This window comes from Cnephaeus nilssonii, assembly GCF_951640355.1.
Source record: "Cnephaeus nilssonii genome assembly, chromosome: 20".
Taxonomy (NCBI): domain Eukaryota; kingdom Metazoa; phylum Chordata; class Mammalia; order Chiroptera; family Vespertilionidae; genus Cnephaeus; species Cnephaeus nilssonii.
The window spans coordinates 38,298,861-38,319,172 of NC_137091.1; the positions used below are offsets into that span (position 1 = coordinate 38,298,861).

Sequence of the window (20,312 nt, forward strand, 5' to 3'; positions counted from 1 at the left end):
GAACCCCACCCTGATCCGGGACACCCTTCAGGGCAAACCAGCTGGCCCCCTCCCGTGCACCAGGCCTCTATCCTATCTAATAAAAGAGTAATATACAGATTGATCATCACTGCAACACACAATATAGCTGCCCCCATGTGGTCAAAGATCCTGCCCCCATGTGGACATAAGATGGCCACCACAAGATGGCCAGCAGGAGAGGGAAGTTGGGAGGCACCCGGCCTGCAAGGGAGGGCAGTTGAGAGGGACCAGGCTTGCAAGGGAGGGCAGTTGGAGGTCATCAACCCTGCAGAAGAGGGCAGTTAGGGGTGACCAGGCTGGCAGAGGAGGGAAGTTGGGGGCAAACAGGCTGGCAGGGGAGCAGTTAAGCATCAACCAGGCTGGCAGCGGAGTGGTTAGGGGGTGATCAGGCTGGCAGGCAGAAGCGGTTAGGGGCAATCAGGAAGGCAGGCAGGCAAGCAGTTGGGAGCCAGCAGTCCTGGATTGTGAGAGGGATGTCCAACTGCCCATTGGGATCGGGCCTAAACGGGCAGTCGGACATCCCTCCAGGAGTCCCAGATTGGAGAGGGTACAGGCTGGGCTGAGGGACAACCCCCTGCCGTGCACGAATTTCGTGCACCGGGCTTCTAGTCAATAAATAAAAATTTAAAAAATGTAAGAAGAATTTGTTGTTTGTTAAGCACAGTTTGAAAAATACAGAAAACTGGAAAGACGGTACCTCTGCCTCCCCCCACCACATGGCCCCCGCCCCACATCACTATTGTACTTAACATTTTGATGCATTTCCATTCAGCCTTTTCTATTTTACTCAGGCTTTTAAAAACGTGTGTGTTTTACATAACTGTATGAGCAAATTGTTTATACAGTCCTGCTTTTTCCCTTAAAACATAATCTGTTCCCCTGTTCCCCGTCCTCTCTGTGTAAACACAATCTCTAGTGTTTGCACGATGTTTACTCAACGGGGCAGTGTTGCCAGACATTGAAGCTGTTTCCAATTTCCTCCCATTATAAATAATGCCTCGATGCACATCCCTGTGAGTCCCAGAGGTGGGATTCCTGGGCCAAAGGGTGCGGACTCTTTGGCAACTCACAGTCAAAATTGCCTTAGAGTTTCTGCCTGACCCAAAGCTGAAATGACCTCATACAGTTAGAGTGAGATTTCACTGCTATTTGTTATTTCCTAAAGGTTTGATTCATGACTCACATTCATGAGAGGATGTCTTTTCTTTTTTTCAACTTGCAGGAAACAGGAATCCATTCACACTAGCCCATGTTAAAAGGAGGTTGATCAGTCAGCGAGTAAAGCTAATATTCAGCTTGGACAACCTATCTTGTTATGTCGATTGTTGGAATACTTAAACATTTCTATGTTGCTTGGTAAATCGTGCTGTTCCACCGGACTATTCCAACCGCTTGGGTCCCTTCCCCAGGACTTCCCAGACCTTCCCACCCTAACACCAGGCACAGCCTCAAACCATTCAGTGCCCAACATACTGGTGGTTAAATATTTTCTTTAGTCTTTGATGCAAGTAACAGAAGAGCTGACTTAACTGGTTTAAATTCTAAAGGAAATGTGTAACTGGAAAACAACAGTACAGCAATAGTCACCAAGGTCCCCATTACTTTTCAACCTTCTGTCAACCTAATAAAATAGCCAGTTATTTTACCAGCAAAAATTAGTTTATTCGGGAATACTAGAAAAATTGCAATTCAGAACCAGCAAACTATCGTGAACCACAGGCGAGTCTGGAGAACAAGAGAGGAGCATTATTTTATAGAGAAAAAGGGGAAAGTTGGGAGGGGCGGTGGCCTCAGGGCAGTCAGACCTCTTGCCTGGCAGCTCAGGCCCCGGGGCCAGGTTTCTAAGGCCTCACCTCTTCTGCTCTGGCCTTGGGAGTGATGCAAGGCCTCTCTGCCACAGACTCTTGGTTACAAGCCGCTCACAAGCCCACCCGGATACAGAGAGAGGGCACACAGACCCTCCCTCTGAATGGGCGGGGTCTCAAGGTTAAGAAAAATATGTGGATGGACATTACTGCAGCCATCTTCGGAAATCACGGTCTGACTCCGCCTGGTACTAACTTAAGTCCCACCTCTGTACAATCAGTGCCCCCGACCATCTACCTGGTCATGGCCTACCAGGCCCAAGTCTAAATGGAAATCGTTTATTGACAAGTCTCAATTCCTTGGGATGGAAAGCACGATACAGTAGTCCCCCTTTCCCACTGTTTCAATGTCTGTTGTTTCAGTTACCACTATGATAAAAAAAAAAAAACCCATTAAATGGGAAATTCCAGAAATAGGGAACTCATGCTTTAAATTGCATGCCATTCTCAATAGAGCGATGAAATATCTTGCCATTTGACTCTGTCCTACATGGTACCTGAATCATCCCTCCGTCCAGCGTCTCCACCCTGCACACACTACCCACCTGTTAGTCAGTTAGCAGCCCTCTCCCTTATCGGCTTGACTGTATGGCAGTGCTTGTGTTCAAGTCACCCTTATTTTACTTAATAACGGCCCCAAAGTGCAAGAGCAGGGATGCTGGCCATTCGGATGGGCCAAAGAGAAGCAGTAAAGTGCTTCCTTTAGGTGAAAAGATAGTATGTATGTATGTATGTGAAAAAACATAGTAAATATGTGTAGGTTTTTAGGCATTCCACAGTTTTAGGCATTCACTGAGGGTCCTGGACCAGGTCCTCCATGGATAAGGAGGGGACTTCTATATTTTCCTTCTGTTTTTAAGTGACTGCCCCCCACCTGCTATCTATGCTAATTTTCTTTTTCCTTCTGGATTAAGGCTACAGGGAGCCTTAATGACAATTGCACCAGATTCTCATTCATTTTAAAACTCAGTCTTGGATATCAGATCATCCTTTGAAATGATTGCTCCTGTTCGTAGGAGGTCACCTGCTAAGGCAGGGATGTTAACTCCATTGTCCCCGGGTCTACTGACGTTCCTTTTCTTTTCTTTTTTTTAAAAAAATATATTTTTATTGATTTCAGAGAGGAAGGGAGGGGGAGAGAGAGAGAGACATCAAAGATGAGAATCACTGATTGGCTGCCTCCTGCATGCCCCCACTGGGGATTGAGGTGCCCCCGACCAGGAATCCGACCGTGACCTTCTGGTTCATAGGTTGATGCTCAACCACTGAGCCACGCCGGCCGGGCTCATCATTGATGTTTCTCTCTCTCCCTTCCTCTCTGAAATCAATAAAAATACACTTAGAAAAAAAAAACACCAAAAAACAATGGGTGAGAGGATGGCCTAGTTCTGAGAGGACACATGGGGACGTGTTTAGGAGCCAGGACTCGGGATGACTCAGCAGATATCGACGTGTGCATGCGTGTGTGTGTGTGTGTGTGTGTGTGTGTGCGCGCACATGTGTGTGGATTTAGAGAGAGGGGGGGAAAACAAACAACATGAAATGTGAACTGGTTCTAGGTGGACTGAACCCTGATTCCCAGTTGCTAGGGGAGGGAAAGTTCTCCTCTCCTGAGAACTCTTCCGTCTGGCACTCCGTTCTCCTCCCCTCCCTTTTCTGAGGTGTGTGTGTGTGAGGGGGTGGGGGGTTAAAATTGGGCTTGCCCTGTGAGTTCTTTGGGTAGGTGGCTGGTTCCCACGGCTGTGACCTTGAACTTAGGCTGTGGGGTGGTTGGCCACGTTTGTCCTCAGCTGTGGCCCTCGTGGCAGTTCTGGAGGTCCTGGGAAAGTGCAATCCAACATCCTGTCACCGAAGTCCGAGGGCAGACTCCACCTGGCGCCCAGCGGCTGATGGCTGTGCTTCTCACCCAAGGCCGCGCGGGGAGACCTCTGGGAATGTGCGGGGTTGTGTGTTATTGCCGCCGTGACTCCGGGGAGGGCTGCTTTGGGCAGCTGTTCTCTCACTTTCTGACTTCGTTTCCGACTGCCTCCTCCATCCCTCATGACACTCCAGCCCTCCAGCCGGCAGTGTGCTCCCATTGATGGCTGTTCCCCTGCCAAGGAACACGCCCCCCCCCCCTCAGGGGCGGGACTCCTGCCCTTCAGCCAGGTCTCTGGTCAGGGCTGGGGTGCCATGCGCTGTGTTGATGGGGCGAGGTCACCTGCTAAGGCAGGGATGTTAACTCCATTGTCCCCGGGTCTACTGACGTTCCTTTTCTTTTCTTTTTTAAAAAAATATATTTTTATTGATTTCAGAGAGGAAGGGAGGGGGAGAGAGAGACATCAAAGATGAGAATCACTGATTGGCTGCCTCCTGCATGCCCCCCACTGGGGATTGAGGTGCCCCCACCAGGAATCCAACCGTGACCTTCTGGTTCATAGGTCGATGCTCAACCACTGAGCCACGCCGGCCGGGCTCATCATTGATGTTTCTCTCTCTCCCTCCCTTCCTCTCTGAAATCAATAAAAATACACTTAGAAAAAAAACCACCAAAAAACAAACAGGCGGCAGCACACTCCGAGGCCCCGGATCTGTCTCTTGCTTCAACAGTGTTTGGACGGAACGGACCCAGGGACGCCCGTTCTTCCAGCCTCTGACCACTCACCTGCGTCTCATCCAGTCACCACCTTCAGCACCACCTCCGGGACCAGCCAACACACTGGTTTTTGTTTGTTTGTTTTTTTCTGCCTTAACTCCTCATTGCTGAACAGTCATGAGCTCCCAAATCCGTCAGAATTATTCCACCGAGGTGGAGGCTGCGGTCAATCGCCCGGCCTGCCTGCACCTGCGGGCCCCACACCTACCTCTCTCGGGGGCTACTATTTCGACCGCAACGATGTGGCTCTGGAGGGTGTGGGCCACCTCTTCCGCGAGTTGGCGGGAAGAAGCACGAGGGCACCGAGCATCTCTTAAAGTTGCAAAACCAGCGAGGCAGCCGCATTCTCTTCCAGGACGTGCAGAAACCTTCCCAGGATGACTGGGCAAAACTCAGGACGCCATGGAGGCCGCCCTGGCCTTGGAGAGGAGCCTGAACCAGGCCCTTTTGGACCTGCAGGCCCTGGCTTCTACCCGTGCAGACCCTCACGTCTGCGACTTCCTGGAGAACCACTTCCGGGGTGAGGAGGTGAAGCTGATCAAGAAGATGGGCCACCACCTGACTCACCTCCATAGGCGGCCCCCAGGCTGGGCTGGGCGAGTATCTCTTCGAAAGGCTCACCCTCAAGCACGACTACGAGCCTTTGGAGCCCAGAGACCTTTCAGAGGCCCCCCCCCCCCCCCCCAATCCCCCTGGTGTCTCTGGCTTTTCCTGAGCCTCTTCCGGAAACTACTAGCCATTCTTTTAACCACCCAGGAGCCCTCTCCCCTGCATCGGACCAAATGAAACAATAAAGCTTTTTGCAGCAACAAACAAACAGGCGACTCTTATGAGATGTATATTATACTTCAATTAGACTGTTAAATAAAACGAAGCAAATTCGGGTTGAGGACGTAAATGAACGCTCTCAGAGGTGCCCGGCCAGCACCTGCCTCACTCTAGGCCCCGCCCCGGCGACACTGGGGACACCGTGGTGACAAGACAGCCCTTGTCCCTGCCCTCGCAGCCCGCATGCCAGCCCAAGTGGTGGGGCCTGGGTGGGGGAGGCACCGGCAGAGGGGCTGGAGCCAGGAGGGGGAAACAGAGACAGCAGGAAGGGTCAGGGCTGCGGTAGGGGGAGGGAGCCGGACGCAGGAGCCAGGGCAGGAGCAGTCAGGGAGGACTTCCCGGAGGAGCCAACGCGGAGCCAGAGCCTGGAGGGTCCTGCTGCTCATGGCTGAGGCTCCAATTTTAAAAAACCCTTCTGCCTTAGCGTCCGTGGGGGGACTCCCGGCTGGAGCCACGAACGCGGCGCCCCGAATTCCCGAGGACAGGGCCACGAGGGGGTGCTGTGCCGCCGCGCCCGCCGCAGCGCCCACGTGAGGGCTGGGCTGCCGGTGCCCAGAACGTGTCCGGAGACGCCGGGCGCCGTGGGTGGCGGGAGCCGCTGGACGGGGAAAGGGCGCCGGCCGGCCGGAGGTTACGGCCGCCCACAGATGGGGGTGGCTGGGTGCCGCAGGGCGTTGACGGGACGAGGGCACCCGCTAGGGCAGGGACGCTGACGGGGTTGTCCCGGATCTATCCGAGCCCCCGAGCCCGGGGGAAGCGGAGGGAGGGAGGGGAGCCCCCGATCTACGGTGTGAGCGGAGGAGAAGCACCAGAACTGGGGTGTCTCCATCGGGCGAGGGAGGGAGGTGGGGAATCGGCTCAGGGAGCGCGCGGACCGGGACGTTTGCATCCGTGGGACTGTGGGGGGACTGCGGGGGGTCGGGGGCGGGGTGCTCTGAGAAGGGCCACGCTGGGCACAGGGAGGTTTGGGTAACGTCAGCCTCTGGCAGAGAAGAGCTGCACTCCGTCCCTGTTCTGTGCTGCGAGGCCTTTCCCCATCCACCCACCCGGTAGTGGAACCATCCCTGCCCAAGCCTCCGCCTTCCGGGCCTCCCCCGCCAGCGCCTGCGCCCGCCGAGGGGAACCGCTGCTGCCCACACCAGCCTCACTCAGGGTCCAGTGGGGCGCCGGGCAGTGACTGCCCTGGGTGGGGCCGGGCCGGGCTGGGGCAGCAGAGGCAGAAGAGTCAGGGCCCTTAGGATCCAGGGGGGCGGGGGTAGTGCTCCTGACCCAGCCTGAAGGGTCAAAGGTCTTCCTAAACTTTGAAAGGCTTGTCTGGGGGCGGGGCCTGGGAAGAGGGTCCACTGGTAAGAAGAGGCTACTTGGCCCCAGGCCTGGAGGAGTGGGATCCACAGGTGATGGACTACACGGAGTGGCCAGATTATGATGATCTCTGAACGCATAATAATCTGGCCACTCAGTGTATGTATGTGGTATGTGTGTGTAAATATATATATATATTAGAGGCCCGGTGCATGAATTCGTGCATGGGTGGGGTGGGGCGGCCAGCCTGGCCAGGGGGAGGAGACATGGGCGGTTGGCTGGCCTGCCTGCTGGTCAAACGCCTGGTCGAGGAGACAATTTGCATATTAGCCTTTTATTATATAGGATATACACTGAGTGGCCAGATTATTATGCGTTCAGAGATCATCATCATCTGGCCACTCAGTGTATAATGCAAACTCCTGCCCTAGACTGTTTCCTCTCAGCCAGTGGTTAATAACTGGCCTGCAGGTTGGTACGACTCCCGGCTCCCCATCCCTCAAATGGGGAGATAACATTGGGCTTCACCAAATCCATCACCTCATTTTAAAGAGCTATGAAGAGTTAAGCATATCATTTATATATTATATATTTAAAAATATATAAGGTAGATTATATCAAGGGGCCCCAAAACAAGACAGACTTACAACATGCTGCCACATCAAATGACACTTTGGTCTGTTACAGAGAATACAACCGATGACACAAGAATGGACCAGCTCATACTATTCCAAACCTCGTTAACTTGAAGGGATTTTAATACTGAACTTATTAGCAGCAGATTAGAACTTTAATTCCTGGGTTCAAAATCTTAAGTATCAGAAAGGGGGTGATTAATTGTGGGCACCCTTTACTACTCACCTCTCCGTGCCAGGCCAGCTGCTACCTGCCGCTACGTTCTGGCTCGGGTTATCATGCAGGGAGACCCTCTTGCTTTAGGGGGCGCCTCAGGAAGAAAGGCTGTGACCTCACCGTCCCTCCCAGACACACACCCCGCTTTCCTGAGGGGCACCTTTATATTCTTCCTTTATTGGCTATCCTGGTATAATACAAATCTGCAAGTTTAGATACAAAAAAATCTGGAAATAAAAGATAGAAAAGTACCCGCCAGGCACCCTCCCCCTTCCTCTGGGCCCCTCCCCAGGGGGCACCAACGTGAGGTAACTGAGCATCTCCCTTCCCTCCCCCCAAACTCACTTCCTGGGCCCCCAACTTGGCCCCTGCCCCCCAGAGACCTTGTCCCAAGGAAGATGTGGGCCCGAGTGGGGGAGAGGGCTAACAGGGTGAGCACAGCATTGGCAGTGAACGCAGCAGGTGGGCAGAGGGGAGCCCTTTGCTTGTGCTGTGTGTGTGGGGAGGCAACCATGTGGGGCCCAGGAGAGACCCTAAATGGACATCCCTCCCCCATCCCACCCAACAATGGGAGGTGGAAGGTCAACAACAGAAACTGGAAACTAGCTTGAACCGAGGGCACCCCGTGGGACTGCAGCCTCCCGTGCCGGGGTGGGGGAAGGAGCATTGCCAGGCGGGTCTGTCCCTGAATTCCATCCTGTGGAAACCTGGGCGTCACCTGTCGGTTCTATAGTGGTTGTGGGGGGCGGTCGAGAGGAGGAGTTAGAGGGATATTGAGGGGCGGAGCCCCAGGGAGCAAGATGAGGGGAGAGGCGGGCCTCCACTCCTAGGTGTGGGGCACCTAGAGGTCACGGGGTGGGCAGGGCGGCTCGGGCTACAGTTCAATCTCGAAGGTCTTTTGCAGGTCGCCCGAGAAGGGGTTAGAAGGCTTCTCTGCAGCGGGTTTGCCTTCTAATGCCGCCCACTGGGCCTCAAAGGGGTCCAACTCAGGGGCTGGGGTGGGTGCTGGCTCTGGGGGCCAGGGAGCCCCATTGGGGCGTGGGGGGGCCGGGCCCCCAGGGGCGCTGGGCACAGCAGGTGGGGGGAAGGCTCCGGCTTTCCCAAGCAGGGCGGTGGGCTGTGGCTGGAGCTGGGCAGCTGAGCAGAAGGCGTTGGCCACCATCTGTGAGGGTGTGATGCCCACCACGGGCACGCGGGGCATGGGCGGGTAGCCCAAGCCCGGGTAGGTGGGCACAAAAGGGGGCTGCATGTGGGGGGGCGGCAGAAACAGGGCCACATGGGCAGGTGCGGCATCGAAGGGCCCCACGGGGGCGGGGAAGGGCTGCAGGGGTGGGGGTACGGCGGGCACCGAGGACACTTGCTGCTGCTGCTGCTGCTGCTGCTGCTGCTGCTGCACTTTGGCCACCTGGGACACCTCTTCCAGCCACCTCTCGGCCTCCGAAGGGGTCCGCTTGTGCCCGGGCTGGAAGGCGGCTGCCGGGGACACGGAGGGCTCGCCCCAGGCAGACGTCCCTGGACGGAGGAGAGGGCAGGTGAGGGCCAGGGCTGCGCCAGAAGGGACCCGAGGCTGGGACCAGACTCTGAACTAGGCCTGAATCCATCCTGGACCCCGGAAGGGTTCTGCGGTGCTAAGAACACCCAGTCCTGGGATCCTAAGGCCCCAAGATGGAAACATAGAGGCAGGACTGACAACCCATCACCCGGCCGGCTTCACTTCCGATGGGTGAACACCAAACCTGTTATTACCCATGTTTAATGGCACCCTGGCTCTCACCCTGGGAGGGTGTTTTGTTTTCAGAGGCTCAGACTCTAAGGCTCCATAGACCTTTCTCATCCTAACGTGATGAGTAAGGTTCCATGGTTTTAAGTTTCGGTTTTCTAAGAGCTTTAAATTGACACTGTTTGCAAGTCTCAGGTGCTCTGATGGTTGTAAGATAAGCCCGCGAGGCTGAGGTGATTCCACTGGGCTGCCTCAGAGAGCACTCGTCTACAGCTGTGAGACTCCAGGGTCATGGCCCCAAATCTGTTCCATCCCAGTATCCGGTCACGCTAAGCCTAGAGGTTTCTGACTTTTATTATTCTAAGACAGGAAGTCTTTTTTTAAAAATATGTTTTTATTGATTTTTTAGCTATAGAGGAAGGGAGAGGGAGACAGAATCATCGACGAGAGAGAAACATCCATCGGCTGCCTCCTACACGCCCCCTACTGGGGATGGAGCCTGCAATCCGGGCATGTGCCCTGACCAGAACTGAACTGGTGGCCTCTTGGTGTACGGAGGACGTTCAATTCACTGAGCCACGCCGGCCGGGCTAAGACAGGAAGGTTTACAAATGATCCCATGGCCCGGCTCGTGTTGCTCAGTGGTTGAACGTCGACCTATGAGCCAGGTCACGGTTAGATTTCCAGTCAGGGCACATGCCCCAGATGTGGTTTCAACCCCAGTGGGGGGCATGCAGGAGGCAGCCAATCAATGATTCTCTCTCATCATGGATGTTTCTACCTCTCTCCCTTTCCCTTCCTCTCTGAAATAAAAACATACTTAAAAATAAAAGAAAAGCCCTGACCGGTTTGGCTCAGTGGATAGAGCGTCGGCCTGCGGACTGAAGAGTCCCAGGTTCGATTCCGGTCAAGGGCATGTACCTTGGTTGCGGGCACATCCCCAGTAGGAGGTGTGCAGGAGGCAGCTGATGTTTCTTTCTCATCGATGTTTCTAACTCTCTATCTCTCTCTCTTCCTCTCTGTAAAAAAATCAATAAAATATGTTTTAAAAAAATAAAAATAAAAAGGATCCCATTGGGCCCTGGTCGGGTAGCTCAGCTGGTTGGAGCACTGTCCCATACACCAAGGTTGCGGGTTCGATTCCTGGTCAGGGCACATGCCTAGGTTGCAGGTTCAGTCCCTGGTAAGAGCACATATGGAAGGCAACTGGTCGATGTTTCTCTCTCTCTCTCTCTCCTCCTTCCTCTTTCAAATCAATAAAAACATACCCTTGGGTGAGGATTAAAAAAAACAAAATGATCCCTTGGCTCTAAGGTGCTCCCGGCGCTCTACGATGACCCGTGGTCCTAAGCCTGTGGGATTCCAAGGTCCCTGGAGTCCCTGAGGTGACCCTGAGTGGAGCAGGAGGATTCGGGGGGCACCAGGAAGGGCTGGGCTCACCGGCTGAGGCAGGCGGCGGCCCTGGCGCTGGCGCTCCAGCACCGGCAAAGGACGAGCTGATCTGTGTGCACAGAGCACTGATGCTGTCGCTGTCGCTGGCACCGGGCGGCTCCATCTCCGGCACTGGGGGGTCAGGGAAAGGCGGAGGTCAGTGAGGGTCCCAGGCCCTGTTCTAGACCCCTTTGCCCTCAGGTGCTCCTCTCACAAGGTGTGTGGGTCGGTGGTAACTAAGTGGCCATGGTCACAAGAATGACAACTCTGTGCATATGTGTGTGTGACATCTGGGTGGTGCAAGTAGTGTGGCACTGGGGCAGGGAGAGACTGCACCCGGACAGTCTGGACTGGACCCACCAGCCAGGTCGGGGCCAGAACGGAGACTGCTTCCTGTAAGTCCCCTCAGAGGCGGTCTCCTCCGCCCCAGGGGTGCTGTTCCTGGACCAGGGCATCGCCCGGCCCCAGGCAAGCATGTAAGCTGTTTTCCCCTTACCTGGGGCAGGTCACACCCCGTACCCCTTCCATCCTGCCTGGTCCTATATAACCTCCTGGCGCCTGCATGTGGCACAGAGGGTATTCATGTCATCTTGCCTCTGCCCACGATGTGCCTCGTAAGTGAATTCCCTTAATAAACGCCTGGTGTAGAGATGGAGTCATCAGCCTCTTTCTCTGGTCTCTTGGCCCTGGGAAATGTTCCCAACAGTTGGATGGCAGTCACAGGGGCCCCAAATCAAGGAGGACCTGTCTGTAGCTACAAACCAGAAGAAATATTTAAACTGTTTAAAAACCTATAGTGCCCGGCCAGTGGCACAGTGGTTGAGCATCAACCTATGAACCATGATGTCACGGTTCAATTCCAGGTCAGACACATGCCTGGATTGCGGGCTTGATCCCCAGTAGGGGGCGTGCAGGAGGCTGCCAATCAATGATTCTGTCTCATTGATGTTTCTATCTCTCCCTCTCCCTTCCTCTCTGAAATCAATACAATTATATTTTTAAAAATAAAAACATATATTAATTTAAAAAATATATTTGCTCTGACTGGTTTGGCTCAGTGGATAGAGCGTCAGCCTGCGGACTGAAGGGTCCCAGGTTCGATTCCGGTCAAGGGCATGTACCTTGGTTGTGGGCACATCCCCAGTGGGGGGTGTGCAGGAGGCAGCTGATCGATGTTTCTCTCTCATCGATGTTTCTGTCTATCCCTCTCCCTTCCTCTCTGTAAAAAATCAATATATATATATATATTTAACCACATAGTAGGTGGCAAGAGCATTGACCAGTCAGAATGGATGCGGGCCACACTGGCTGGGATCACTTGTCCTGCTGTGGGTGGCAAATGGGGCCCTGTCCACCCTGGCCTGTAACACAGACCACGAGGGCAGACACACATCTGTGCCAGGAAGACAGTGAGCAGGTGTGGGGGCCTCAGAGCACTTGAGATGAGCCAAGGGACCATCTGAATAAACGACAGCGTGGGCGACAAGTGCCTGTGCCATCTCAGCAGGCACGTGCGAGCGTGAGGAAGAAACGGACCGCAGGGGTCAGCAGGTGGGACGTGGGGCGGGCAGGTGGGAGGGTGGATGGCTCCCAGGTCATTTACATGAACAGTGCGCGTGTTAGTCCGAATGAGCGTGCGGCTTCTGCGGATGTGGCATCTGAGTGTGACGGAAACCCAGTGTGTGGTAACCTGACAGTGATTCCCAAGTGTGAGCCAAGCTGCCTGCACGATGTGAGAACACGTTTGCAAGCATGCATGACTCTGCATGTGTGACTTCCAAGTGTGCATGAATGGGGGGGTGTAGCTGCAACTTCCAATGATGTGTGATTTCGGTGTGCACAGGACGAAGTGTGTGACTGGAGTGTGCGTGACACCTGCAGCAGACTGTAACATCTGTGTGAGTTGGTGACATTTCTGTGTGGCAAGTCACGTCTAAGCAAACGAGCAATTGGCTACAGGAGTGTGAGGCTCCCAAATAAAGCCTGGGGAGCCTGTCCCCTCCAGGGAGCATGTGTGACAGCCCCAGGGGTGAGCTGGGTGCCGGGCTGTGAGAGGACAGCAGAAAACGGATGCTGCAGGAGGAGTGAATGCCAGTCATGCTCAGCCAGCCCTGGCATCTGCCCAGCGGGCGCCCTCTGGAGCAGCCCAGCCTCCTGGATACCGATCCACACCCCCACACCAGTCCCGATCCACACCCCCACACCAGTCCCGATCCACACCCCCACACCAGTCCCGATCCACACCCCCACACCAGTCCCGAGGCCGTGAGGGCAGGTGTCTCAGATGAGGTGCCTGGAGGCAGGGGAGCAGGCCAGACCACATGCCTTCACCGACAGCTGGGAGGAAAGGCAGCCTCCCGCCTGTCTCCCTTGCGCAAAACGTGTACCGCACCACCTCTCCTCTCCCTTTCTCACCGCAGGTGTTGCTTTATTTTTTCTTTAAATATATTTTTATTGATTTCAGGGAGGGGGAGGGAGAGGGAGAGCGAGAGAAGCATCAATGAGAGAGAATCACTGATCAACTGCCTCCGGCATGCCCCCTACTGGGGATTGAGCCCACAGTGTGTGTGACATCTGGGGGGTGCAAGTAGTGTGTGGCACTGGGGTAGAGGAGAGACTACACCTTGGTAGTCTGGACTGGACCCACAGTGTGTCCTGGGCATGTGCCCTGACCGGGTTTGAACCATGACCTCCTGGTCCACTGGTCGACGTTCAACCACTGAGCCACACCGGCTAGGCCAGACATTGCTTTACATCATGACATATACCATCTTTCTCCTTTCCTGGGCCCATCGCAGACATTAGTAATCAAACACAATGCTTCCTCCACCCTCCCCCCCCCTCCGCCACTGAACTCTTTGCTCACCTCACCCCCCACCTGGCTCTGGCCTCTACAGGCCAGATCCTGGAAGACAGGACTGATCCTCGTGACTCCACCTTCCCTCCAAGCAACACAGGGCATTTAACTGCCTCTCTCCTAGCATCACCCATGGCAGACATTGCTAATCAGCAATGGTGGGTGCTGCCCTGGCCCAATCCTTTGCCCTCAAGTGACCTCACCACCATGCTCCCGGACCTCGTGATTCCCGCGCTCCCGTGTGCCCTCCATTGCACGTTTCCTCTGGCCAAATTCCAGCCGTCTCTCCGCGGGTGAGGACACAGCACCCCCACTGCTCTCCCTTCTCCCTGGCCCACCGCAAACTCTGCTACTTGTTCACATGGTGTGCCACCTTCTCCTTGTTCTCGCTCATGCAGACATTGGAAGGAGATCATGATGTACGCCGTCACCCTATTCTCCCTGCCTCAGGCAGACGTTGTTACCCCATCACAGTCCCCTGTGGCTCAGCCTGAATTCTTCACCTGGCCGATCTTATGGCTTCACTGGCGAAGGCTGGTGCCTCAGTCTCCGCCTGAGCAAAATCATAGCATTTTTTAATGCAGCTGCCTCCTCCCCTTGCCCACAGCACTTGGCTGATCAGTCCTGTAGGCCGCCTCCTGCATGTCCCTAACCACAGCCGACAGAGCTCATGGGTCATGATCTGTGCCACCTTTCTTTTAAACTTGGGCCATAGCAGACACTGCTAACGGATCATGATTTCTACTCTCTCTCTACTCTCTCTAGCCCGTCGCAGACACTGCTAGTTGATCACAGCGTGTTCCACCTCTCGTCTCTGTGCCCGGCAGACAGTGCTGATCAATCACGGAGGCCACCCTGTGCTCCATCTCACACAGACAGCGGCTCTGATCCCCGGCTCACCTGTGCTCTTCACCTGGAAGTCGGTGCGGCGCTGCAGCGTGGACGGCAGCTCGTTCAGCCGCAGGCTCAGCTGCCGTTTGAAAGGCGAGTTCTTCTGGCTGAGCGCCGGGAACCCCCGGAAGGAGCCCTGGCGAACCAGCTGCTCCAGGGGGGCGTGGCGGCGGGGGATGGCCGCTGCGGTGGTGCCTGCAGCCACTGGGGTGCCGGCCTCACCCTTCTCCCCAGGGGATGTGGTGGCTGGTGTCGGGGACGCGCGCCCAGGCTGGGCAGGGCCGGGAGCCGCGGTGGGGGCAGCTGCCGCCTCTGCTGGAGACACAGAGACGGAGGTCAGACACCTCAGCCCGGCGTGGGGGGCCCCCCCCACCTGGTCCCCTCGGTCATTCCCCACGGCTGCCTTCCTCGCCCAAGGTATCCTGCCCTCCAGACAGGCTGGTCGGGGCCATGCATGCCCCTCACCCCCACCCAAGTCAAGACCACTTCCCCCAGGAAGCCACTGAGGAATTTCACCCCAACCTAACCTCTGTGTCTTGCTAGCTTTCTGCCACCAATCTCTTTCCTCTGCTGTTCCCCCCTTTGAGACCTTCTATCTCCTTTTCTGACTAATGTAATGGACACTTGTTTGGTGCGTGACCAATGAATCAGGCCTTGTTCCAAGTGCCTGGCAATTATTAACTCAATCTTCAAAACCACCCCTTGAGGTCAATACTACCAGTATCCCCATTTTACAGAGGTGAAAACTGAGGCCCAGCAATGGCAAGTGACTTGCCCAAGCCACAGTGCTAGCAAGAGGCAGGCTGACTCTGGAGTTGGTGGTCCAATTACCCTAACCCCGTGGTCGGCAAGCTGCGGCTCGCGAGCCACATGCGGCTCTTTGGCCCCTTAGTGTGGCTCTTCCACAAAATACTACGGCCTGGGCGAGTCTATTTTGAAGAGGTGGCATTAGAAGAAGTTTAAAAAATTTGGCTCTCAAAAGAAATTTCAATCGTTGTACTGTTGATATTTGGCTCTGCTGACTAATGAGTTTGCCGACCACTGCCCTAACCTGTCTCTCCCTCTGGCTTGGTCTCTCCACGTCATGCTGTCTTCCTCTATCATTCGTCTGTCCTCTCCGTCTCTGTACCTCCCACCATTCTTCCCACCTCAACTACCTCCTCCCTTCCTCCAGTTGCCACCCATCCTTCCAGACCCAGCTTGACACACTTCCTCTGGGGAGCTTTCCAGATCTCTCCAGCCCGTCAGCCTGGTCTCCCTCCACTCTGGGACTACCCAAGGCCTGCTCTCGCATGGCAGAGTCCCCTCACCCCTGCCAGCACACACACACACACACACACACACACACACACACACACACCCTCCAATCAGGGCCTCACCCAGCGGCAGCCTGAATGCCAGGGAGATTAAACTCAGGCCCAGAGAGGGCAGGAGGTCACCTGGCATTTCTTCTTCCATCTTCCAGGTTGAGGCCGGGAGGCTCTCACCCAGGCCTGGCCAGGTGACAGGCTGGGACAGGATGGAACCAGGAACGACCTCTACCCCCCCCAACCCCCTTTAGGGACCTTAGGAAGTCCCCCCCCCACGGCTCTCTGGGCTCCAGCTTCTGAACTATAAACCCCCCACTGGGCCTCCTGAGAGGGTCAGTTGAGGCAGTAAATGTTCCATGCTTTTCCTTCCTCTCTGAAATCAATGAAAATATATTTTTTAATAAAGAATGCTATTGATAAAGCAATAAAAATTAGTTAAAAATTTGTTTTCCTGCCAAAACCGGTTTGACTCAGTGGATAGAGCGTCAGCCTTCGGACTCAAGGGTCCCAGGTTCGATTCCGGTCAAGGGCATGTACCTTGGTTGCGGGCACATCCCCAGTAGGGGGTGTGCAAGAGGCAGCTGATTGATGTTTCTCTCTCTCATTGATGTTTCTAACTCTCTATCCCTCTCTCTTCCTCTCTGTAAAAAAAAAATATATATATATATATATATTAAAAAAAAATTTGTTTTCCTAACTTTTTAGTTAGAACTATTTTAAACTTACAGAAAAGACGTTATAATGGAACAATGAGTGTGCATGTTTCCTATCTTTTTTAAAAAAATATGTTTTTATTGATATTTAGGTAGAGAAAGGGAAAGGAGGTAGAAACATGGAAGAGAGAGAAACATCAATCGGCCATCTCTTGCACACCCCCTACTGAGTATCGAGCCCACAACCCAGGCATGTGCCCTGACCGGGAATTGAACCAGTGACCTCTTGGTGCATGGGACAACGCTCAATCCACTGACCCACACCAGCCGGGCAAGCATGCAGGTCCCCAGTGTTAACATGTTATCATATGTGCTCTCTCCCTCCTTCTATAATTTTCCCCTACCATTTAAGAGTAACTTTCAGTGTGGCCAGCATGGCTCAGTGGTTGAGCCTTGACCTATGAACCAGGAGGTCACGGTTCGATTCCCCAACAGGGCACATGCCTGGGTTGTGGGCTGATCCCCAGCAGGAGGCAGCCAACCAATGATTCTCTCTCATTATTGATGTTTTTATTTCTCTCTCCCTCTCCCTTCCTCTCTGAAATCAATACAGATATACACTGAGTGGCCAGATTATTATGATCTCTGAACGCATAATAATCTGGCCACTCAGTGTATATCCTATATAATAAAAGGCTAATATGCAAATTGTCCCCTTGACCAGGAGTTCGACCAGCAGGCAGGCCGGCCAACCATCCATGTCCCCTCCCCCTGGCCAGGCTGGCCGGACCCCACCCATGCACAAATTCATGCACCGGGCCTCTAATATATATACACACACTGAGTGGCCAGATTATTATACGTTCAGAGATCATAATAATCTGGCCACTCACTGTATTTTTTAAAAATAAAAATAAGAGATATTATTCTAAAAAAAAGAAAGAGTAATTTTCAGACAACTTAACCCCAAGCCTTCACCATGTCCCTCCAAAGAACAAGGACCGTCTCCTACACAACTGCAGCATAATTCCTCACTTGGGGAACTGGCCATGAGTACAATACTATTAGCCAGTCCACAGTCCGTATTCGTTTCCCCAACTGTCCAGATCATGTCCTTTATACATGTTCTTTTTTCCATATATGCAGGACCACACACTGCATTTAATAATACTTGTCAAATCTCTTCAGTCTCCTTTCATCTGGAACAGTTCCCAATAGTAAATTCTTTGTCAATTTTAAGCAGTGTTTTCAAAAAAATCTTAAAACTAGAATCCGCAGAAAAGAAAAATTAAGTCACATTGTGACTTAGCATATAATACACTTGTGTTGGAATTTTTTTTTTACAATTTACAAAGGTATTTGCCAGTCACCTAGAATGTTAGAGTCTATCAGATATTTATCAAACTTTCTCGATGGCAACCAGAGTAAGAAATGCCTTTACATGATAACCTGTTCCACGTACAAACATCCACAAAATGAAATAAAGATATCACTGAGCTATACTTATCCTTACCGCATCCGATGGCTCTGTATTTTCCATTTCATCTTTCTTGTACACGCTTTGGAGAGCCTGGGACCCTCCCTGAGGTGGCAGGTAGCAGAGCCACTTGGGAACTTGGCTGGGAACTTTGCCTACAGAACACTGCCCACAGGACTCTCTGAGCTAAACGAGCTTTAGAAGCTGGAACCAACCTTGTGGTCGGCGCTCTGCTTTGTAAACTGTGGAGCCCCTGAGCCGCTGCAGCTTTCCCTGCAAACCGCACCCCTGGCCCCACCGGGGCCCACGCCGTGCCCTGCTGTCTGGGCAGCACCCACCTTTCTTTTTGTCCGGGGCTTCTCGGTCAGTGGGCCGCCCACCCCCAGACAGGCGGAAGGAGCCCTCGCGGGCGAAGCTGGTGCGGCTGGCATCGAAGGTAGCCGTGACCCCACATTCCTTCTCCCGCCGCTGTTTCCGCTCCAGGCAGGCAGCAAACGCACAGCCCACCGCGTGGCTCAGCCTCTCGCCCTGTGAGGAGGGGGGGGGGGGGCAGGGTTGGAGACGCTGAGTTGTGCACCCTGGGCACCAGGAGCCCTGGGTCCCAGCTCCCAGGTGCTGGGTGACCCCGGACAATCCCTCTGCCTCTTGGACCTCAGTGAACACCTGCCCCAAGGGACACAAATGACAGCCCTGAGTGAAAACAAAAAGCCAGCAACAAGGGTTCAAGACGACGGAGATTCCTCAGAAAATTAAAATCAGAGCTGTCATACGGCCCAGCAAGTCCACTTCTGGCTATTTATCCAAAGAAAACAAACAAACAAAACAGAAACAGAAACAGACCTACAGATATATAGAACAAGCTGATGGTTGTCAAAGAGAAGGGGTGGGGGGTGGGAATAAAAAGAGTGTAATACTGGACACCTCCATTTATATGAAGGTCTAAAATAGGCCACACTAATCTATGGTGAAAAAAGTCAGAACAGTGGCTCTTTCTTAGGGGGTGGGGTGGGGATGGACGGAGAAGGGCAGGGTTGGTTGGGGTGGTTGTCATGTTCTAGAGCAGTGGTTCTCAACCTTCCTAAAGCCGCGGCCCTTTAATCCAGTTCCTCATGTTGTGGTGACCCCCAACCATAAAGTTATTTTCGTCGCTACTTCATAACTGTCATTTTGCTACTGTTAATGAATCGTAATGTAAATATCTGAAAATTACATCAAGCATCTTCTCAGATCACAGTGGAATGAAATTAGAAAACAACTACAGTGAAAATCATTCAAACACATGGAGGCTAAATAGCATAATATTAAACAATAAATGGGTTACCAATGAGATCAAGAAAGAAATAAAAAACGTCTGGAAACAAATGAAAATGAACACACAACCCAAAATCTCTGGGACACAGTAAAAGCAGTTCTGAGAGGGAAGTTCATAGCACTACAGGCTTACCTCGTAAGACAAGAAAAATTAATGATACACTATTTAACCCTACAACTTAAAGAATTAGAAAGAGAACAGGCAAAGCCCAGAGTAAGTAGAAGGAAGGAACTAATAAAGATTAGAGCAGAAATAAATGACATAGAGACTAAAAAAACAACACAAAAAAATCAATGAACCCAAGAGCTGGCTCTTTGAAAAGATAAACAAGATTGATGAGCCGTTAGCCAGACTCATCAAGAAACAAAGAGAGCCCTAGCTGGTTTGGCTCAGTGGATAGCACGTCAGCCTGTGGACTAAATGGTCCCGGGTTCTATTCCAGTCAAGGGCACATGCCCGGGTTGTGGTCTCAATCCCCAGTAGGGGGCGTGCAGGAGACAGCCAATCAATGATTCTCTCTCATCATTGATGTTTCTATCTCTCTCTCCCTCTCCCTTCCTCTCTGAAGTCAATAAAAATATATTTTAAAAAAAGAAACAAAGATAGTGGACCAAAAAATAAAATAAAATTAGAAAAGAAAGCAGAGAAGTAACCACTGACACCACAGAAATACAAAGGATTGTAAGGAAATACTATGAACAACTATATGCCAACAAGCTGGACAATATGGATGAAATGGACAAATTCCTAGAAAAGTACAATCTCCCAAAACTGAATCAGGAAGAATCAGAAAACCTGAATGGGCCAATAACAACAGAGGAAATAGAAGCAGTAATCCAAAAACTCCCGGAAAACAAATGACCTGGTCTGGATTGCTTCACAGGGGAGTTTTACCAAACATTCAAAGAGAACTAACACCTATACTTCTCAAACAATTCCAAAAAATCCAAGAGGAAGGAACACTTCCAAGCTCTTTTTATGAGGCCAGCATTATCCTAATTCCAGAGTCAGATAAAGACATTGCAAAGAAAGAGAATTACAGGCCAACATCCCTGATGAACATAGATGCTGAAATCCTCAACAAAATATTAGCATAGCAAATCAGATCCAGCAATATATTAAAAAGATCATACACCATGACCAAGTGGGATTTACTTC

At 52.7% G+C, this 20,312-nt stretch overlaps 1 protein-coding gene and 1 pseudogene across 5 annotated transcripts in view; one reads left to right on the plus strand and one right to left on the minus strand.

The window, feature by feature from the left end:
• Positions 1-4,638: 4,638 nt before the first annotated feature.
• On the plus strand, positions 4,639-5,236 carry LOC307092516 (ferritin light chain-like; annotated as a pseudogene). Its single transcript has one exon. The product of its transcript is annotated as a ferritin light chain-like (transcript).
• Positions 5,237-7,241: 2,005 nt separating this feature from the next.
• The window catches only part of NUMBL (NUMB like endocytic adaptor protein), a 32,168-nt gene continuing 19,097 nt past the window's right edge, over positions 7,242-20,312 (minus strand). For 3 of the 4 annotated variants that reach the window (XM_079800440.1, XM_079800438.1, XM_079800441.1), the window contains exons 7-10: positions 18,181-18,370; positions 14,412-14,717; positions 10,664-10,786; positions 7,242-9,015 (exon numbers count right to left, since the gene is read on the minus strand). In XM_079800440.1, the coding sequence (XP_079656566.1) occupies positions 8,378-9,015; positions 10,664-10,786; positions 14,412-14,717; positions 18,181-18,370 (1,257 nt within the window). In that variant the 3' untranslated portion in view covers positions 7,242-8,377. The remainder of the gene's footprint in view (positions 9,016-10,663; positions 10,787-14,411; positions 14,718-18,180; positions 18,371-20,312) is intronic. The other variant, XM_079800439.1, reaches the window with a different exon arrangement.